Here is a 6,770-nt window from a genome sequence, read left to right as displayed (position 1 = left end):
TGAGTTTCTTATTTCTATTGCTCTGTCTTTTTTTATTTTAAAAAAATATGTAATAACTTAATTCTTTGGTTTAATATTTAGCAGGATTCTTCTAATGGAAAAGAAGGTTGCCAATCTACTCAATGCAGTTGCAATAGACAGATGATCCAAACGAGAAGTACTTTTCTTCCCTTGACTTGTTTCGGGGTTTAGTCACTTAAATATTTGGTTCTGTAAAATGATTTATATACAAAACAGAGATTTAACCATATATTTAGTTTATACCATAAGGTTCAAGGCTTATGATATAGTTATGAACATAGCACAATCCAACAGGACAACCCAGTGAGTTGTCAAAGCTTGGCTGTTTTGATAATATATATTTCATGTCAAACCACTTTCTTTTTTTTACGAATCAAGCGTTTTTTTCTTAAATTTCGATTAAAAAAAGGGTTGATCCATCAATTCATAGTTTGACTCAATCAACCAGCCATCTAGATCTTGGATTGGGCTGGATCCGAACTCAATTATATAACAATGATTTAGGATTTAAGACGAGTAGGTTAAAAATAGTTCATGTCGTTCTCTTCATAAATAGTATCACCATTTAATTAAATTTTTTTCACTTGATTTTTTTCGGAACATCTGCAGAAGGGTTAGCCGATCATGTACCGGGTCAAGCAGGCAACCCTTTAAGGGAACCTGCAGCAGCTGGCCAGGCAAATTATAACCAATACCAGTATAGGCTTATGGTGCATGGCAATGGCTACGGTTACTACAATACCTATGGGGAGAGCATGCATGCAAGATATCCATATTTGAACAATACACAACACCATTACCCATCTCCTCACGTATCCTACCCATACTATGAGCTGCCCCCCATGTACTTTCCACAAGCGCCGCCGCCGCCACGAAACGCCAGGGCTGGTGAACCTGACCTGTGCAGTATCATGTGATTTATATGAGCTATTAGAATACTGTCTTTTCTTTTTATAATGAGATAACGCAAGGACAAGATTTTTGTTGCATAATGGAGTTTTGAACCTGAATTTATCTTTTTGTTGGATTTTGCTGGCAATTTTTCTAGTGGGGTCAAATTACGGAACATGAATTTGGTGATATCATTTAACAACGTTTTGTAGTTTTTTCAAAAACTGTTCCATGTCATCGGAGATCTGACTTTAGAAATGAAACATGGAGAGCATAATCTAGGTGAAATTAGTTGAAATGAAATATTCAGGTAGCGGTTAAATACCGTATCGAGATCGAAGAGACAATTATTTTTAAAACGGATTTATTTTATATTTTTATTTTTTCAACTAAATATATTTATATTTTTTTATATGTAGCACATACAGTAATTGCAACTTGAACAGAGAATTTTGAATGTTTATGGTCAAAAGGCAAGCAATCATTCTTCATGAATCACCTGTCCTCATTGCCTCTTCTTGCCTCAGCAATGCAGCATTCAAGAACTCATCCATGGCTTTGACAGAAGACCCTTTAAAATCTTTGACAGCATCCATAATCAAATCCCTAACCTCCAATGCTTTCTTTCTCATTTCCTTCCCCTTCTCTGTCTCATCCATTACCAACATTATCTTTTTCACTATATCTTCATGCTTAACCTCACAGCTCTTCCCTCTAGCCACCTCCACACAAACTCCAAATTGTTCTTCTAAAAGCATGACATTGTAGAATTGCTCTCCTGCCATTGGCCACCCAATCAATGGCACTCCATGGCTTAAAGATTCGATTATCGAGTTCCATCCACCATGACTTAAAAACGCTGATATAGACTTATGAGACAGAATTTCCACCTGTGGTGCCCATTTGTGCACTAATAACCCTCTTTTTGAATCTTTCATTCTTTCTTCAAATCCTTCAGGCAACCATTCTGTTGCTTTGAATTCCATGTTGATGTCAAAGCCAACAGGTGGCCTAACAACCCAGATAAAATTCTTTCCACTAGCCTCCAATGCGACTGCCAATTCCATCATATGCGGTGCAGATATTGCATTCTGTGAACCAAATGATATGTAAAGAACTGAATTCACAGGTTTGGTATCAAGCCAGTTTTTACACAGCTCAGTTGTGGTTGCAGTTTGATCTTGGCTTCTCTTGGAAAGGAGAACTGGCCCAATTGACCAAACTGGCTTGCCAATTTTAAGCCGAAAATATTCCAATCCAACCTTGTCAAGTTCCTCCACTGTGTTCAGCAAAATCCCATCAGAATTCATCCATTCAGGCAGTACATTCTGTAGAAACACAGAGTAGAGATCACTTCCATTGACTACTCTCAAATTTTCTGCCGACTGCGTTACATGAATTTTAGAAGCTTCAGGGAAATCTGGTACAGTGAATTCATCAGAATTCTTCATCTGATGAGGCAGGTTTAACCACAGATAGTAGTGACATGCAATACCAAAACCTCCACTTCCAGAAAATATGGCATGAAATGCACCGAACTCATGTGCAATCTCTGAGCACCAGCCAAAGAAAATGTCAGTGATTATACAGAGTGGTGGGTGGCCATTTTGTTCCTTAACAAGATCAGAAATGAGTTTCCTGAATGAAGGTTTGAGAGACAAAGAAGCATGGAGAAGGTTGGCTATAAGATGGTTAGGAATAGAGTCAGTATTTTCAGTGCCAGGAGGCAGGCCATAGCCTGAGCTATCGAAAGGGATTTCAAGAAGGTGAATGGAGCAGTTTATAGGGATCGATGATCTTAGTTTGTTGATGTTAAGAGGAGTGTTAACAAAGGTTATGGTATACTTCTTTATTTGTTCTAGTTGAAGGGCTAACGCTAGGAAAGGTATGATATGGCCTTGTGCCATGAATGGGAACATCACTATGTTCTCTTTTCTTTGCAACATTTCTTTTGAAAAAAGAGGGTGAGGAAGTGGAGAAGAACAGGTGGTGTGCTAGCAATTAATGGATGTTTGAGCACTTATATAAAGTTGTAGAGTTTAGTAGTCAGGGATTGATGATGATCACAAAAAGATTTTCCTTGGTTCTAGTTTAGGCAGTGGATGTATGATTTGTTGTTGAGATTTATGCACCCATGTTAGCTAGCTAGGAGGGGGGAAATCACATAGGAGTTGAGAGTAAGGAATGTGAAAATGGCGTATATATATCCTACATAAATCAAAACCATTGAAATTCTTTGAAAACCATTTGTCCTGTAAAACTAGAACAAGAATTGAAAATCCACAAGTGATTATAAGCCAGAAGATAAGCACGATTTTGATTCAGAAATTGTACAAACGTTGAACACACTTGTTCCTTTCTTTCAATACCTAACATGCATAATAATGAGTACCTAGACAAGTGAATTTGCATTTGGCCTTGTTATCAGGCATCACCCATGACCAAGAAACATCGTGAACAACGTTAATGCGTGCGTAACCACTGAGGCACACCAAAAGGAAATCTTGGAAGACTATATTGGTCTTGATCATCAAAAAAACATTTTCTCATGACTAAAAATAGCTACCCAAGTTTTTCAAAAATACGACTGTGATGGCCTTGCTGTTTTCATAGGCTGAGTTTTTTCCCAGTGCACTACTAATCAAACAGAATAAACCCTAGGACCATAATAGTTTATGCCTATTATAACCTTAAGGTTTGTGATTCAGTAAGACCAGACATGGGTTTGGAACAGACTCATCTATACGTGATTGCTAATATGGTTCTGTATACTTTTTAAAATGATTTTTAATTAAAAATATATTAAAATAATTTTTTTATTTTTTGATATAGTACATCAAATTCATTAAAAAACATCTAAAACAATTAATTTGATATTTAAAAAAAATTAAAAATAATTTGAAAAACAAGAGATATCACCATATCAAATAATGATGCATCAAACTTCTGCAAAATGCATGTTGATCATTTCATAATGATGTTTGATGCTCACTTATCTTAGTTTTGTCTTCTTTTTTTTTCTTTTTTTCATGGTTAGGGGCTTTTTTAGAATAATAAGTACCTATATAAAACTCAAAAAAAGTCAAATACAGTATAATCAAGTGATGATCCTTATGCATTCATGTAAAATCCAATTCTGTCTCTGCCCCAGTACCCATCAAGCGTCTCTTTAGTGTCCAGGTGTTTTTAGACTAGATTTTAGGATATCAAGACTAAATTTTTGCTCGGCCAAAAAATTATGCATGTCCCCACTTATGCATTTATAAAAAGTAGTATCCTCGGTACGTGGTTACATGTGTATTAATATTTTTTTGATAGAAATGTTAAAATTAATTCTATGAAATGGAAAAAAAAAATAAAACAACTTGATCAATAAATCAACAAGTTTGGGAGTCAAATTGCAATTTTTAAAAGTTAATTTTGTCAAATCAATGGCTTAATTGCATAAATATTGAAGTTCAATGAACAATTAGGGACTTGATTGAAGAAATCCGAAATTAAGAACCAAACTAGAAAAAACACATGAATATAAGGACTGAAATTGATCAAATCAGGGTTCAAATTGAAAAAATTAAAAGTTTTGATTAATTGAGGGTCAAAATACAAAACTTCATAAATAAGGATCAAAATAAAATAAGTGTCCAACTTAAAGGGTGATAATTGAGCTTCTCAGGAATGAAATTGCATGAAATTAAAAGTTTTAAGGCGATTATAAGTATAATTAAAAGAAATTGAAAGAATAGGGGCTTAATTAAAATTTTTCAATCTCAAGTCAAAAACCTTAAATAACGCGTCGTTCAGACTTAAAAGAAAAGATGAGTGACATGTCATTTGATTGATTGGCCTATGTTTTTGACAATTTTGACTGATCAAGTTAGCAACTTCAAACATATAAATATGGAGCTACAAATGTTCAAATTGAGTAAGGTTGGATTCAATTGAAAGGTGTACATCCCTTCTACCAACATCAAGTAGTCTAAGGCAAACGATGATGTCATAATTGCTCAATGGAAACCTCAAAAGAGGCAACCCATTCAGCCCTGATAGTGCAACTATCAAGCAAAAACTGACCTATTTTTCATGTGTTCGCACACAAAGTCTTCTCAATAGGTTCTTATCAAGGGTTTACAACACTTCCCTCAAAATCAAGATATCAGAAATGGATTCAAAACCTCCAAAAACTCTAGTAAAATCTTATAAATACCCCCTAAGCTTAAAGATAAAGGAGAAAAAAAAAGGATGAGAAAAAAAAGAGAAATATCAATAAAAAAACACAAGTGTAGAGGTAGAAGAACTTAAACAAAAGATTTCTTAGCTTTGCAAGTGTATGAGAGGCAAAAAAATTTTAAAATAAAACTAAAGAGAGTAGCTTTTCTAGGTATACTTTTATGATCCAAAGTAGATCCTTTGTGACCTGCTTTTGATATTTTTTTTTCAATTTACTTTTTTTTATATTTATGTTTATAAGCATTAAAAAAAAATTTGAATGCTTAATAAGTAATGTTGTATTTATCTATTTGTTGTAGTGTTTTTTATTTAATGATGTTTATTTTGAATTTTTTTTTATACATTAAAGTTGTTGTTCAAGTTTGTTTTTTATATATAATGTTGTTTTAGTTTTTGTTAAATTAAGCTGTGTATGTTAAAGAAATGGTGTTTCACCTTGGGTTGGCTAGGCCTGTTCTTGTAGAAAATGAATTTAGAAAATCAATTTTGAATCCATGTTGTGTAAAGATATAATCTATTTTAAGTTTTTTTTTATTTAGTACCTTTTGCTTGATTTTGATGTTTTGATTTTGTTTTAGTTTTTTAGATTCAAACATGTTTGTATATGATATTGTGATTTATTGAGATAAAAAAAGATATGTTTTAAAAGCCAAAAATGCTCATTTCTAGGCTTGGAAGTGGTTGCCTCATTGCTCTATTTTTTCTGGGTTTTTAGGCAATGTTCTTCGTGTTCTTGGAAAAATATTATCTTAGATTCTTGATTTGGACCAATTTCAGTCTATTTCTTTGCATATAATCCTTTTTTATGCATGATTAACCAATAATCTAGTATTTATTTGCATCAATAACACAATTTAAATCACATTTAATCATAGGGTTTTAGTTTAGGACCGAAACTCATGTTTATAACAATCGTGATGTTTAACTGAAAAGTGAAGTGAAAGAATATTAGATTATTGATCCTTATGTAATTTTTAATGTGTATATGCCTTCTCTTTTTTTTTTTACCAAATCTAGTCTATTTTGGAACCTATGTTTTTTGGTTCATGTTTGGTATTCTATATTTTTTCGTAGTGTTTGATCTTAAAATGATTAATATCAAAAATATTATTAAAAATAATATTTTTATTACCTATTTTAATATAAAGATAAAAAAAAAACATGTATGCAGCTCATATCCAGAATATTATTATGAATAATACAACTCATTCACTTCTAATATAAAAATAAAATTAACTAGAAATAAAATTCACAAGGAATTTCATCTAAAATGTTATTTGAAATGACGCGATAGTAAAAAAAACCTAGTTTTATCTTGAAAGAAGTCTCGATGATAATTAAGGATATTTAAACTTTCTAAATTGAGTTCTTAACCTAAAAAATCAAGGTTTATTTATCATAACACATATATCATTGTAGACTAGCAGAAATAGACATCATCAGACCATAACAAACAATAAAAAAAATATAATTTACCTTAGAAAAAACATACTAGGAATATTAATACTTTTTTATTTATACAATTAATTTCTTATCTAAAATTTTTAAACAAAAAAATTTAATTAATATTTTTAATAATTATAATATTACATGCCAACTCTTCAACTAAAATAAAAGATTTTCTATACCCT

The 6,770-nt window shown here is 32.2% G+C and overlaps 1 protein-coding gene across 1 annotated transcript; it reads right to left on the bottom strand.

Moving 5' to 3' along the window:
- Positions 1 to 1,399: 1,399 nt before the first annotated feature.
- On the bottom strand, positions 1,400 to 2,931 carry LOC105119836 (UDP-glycosyltransferase 92A1-like). Its single transcript, XM_011018031.1, has one exon. It carries the CDS (start codon positions 2,856 to 2,858, stop codon positions 1,401 to 1,403), a length of 1,458 nt encoding a protein of 485 aa, XP_011016333.1. The 5' UTR covers positions 2,859 to 2,931; the 3' UTR covers position 1,400.
- Between the last annotated feature and the right edge of the window lie 3,839 nt (positions 2,932 to 6,770).

The sequence above is a fragment of the Populus euphratica genome, unplaced genomic scaffold (assembly GCF_000495115.2).
Source record: "Populus euphratica unplaced genomic scaffold, PopEup_1.0 scaffold3687.1, whole genome shotgun sequence".
Lineage (NCBI taxonomy): Eukaryota > Viridiplantae > Streptophyta > Magnoliopsida > Malpighiales > Salicaceae > Populus > Populus euphratica.
Note: the sequence above shows the minus strand (reverse complement) of the source record. Positions and strands in the feature narration are given on the sequence as shown.

Bases quoted from the DNA above. Each gene is read 5' to 3' on its own strand.
- LOC105119836 (XM_011018031.1), bottom strand. From the start codon at position 2,858: ATGTTGCAAAGAAAAGAGAACATAGTGATGTTCCCATTCATGGCACAA.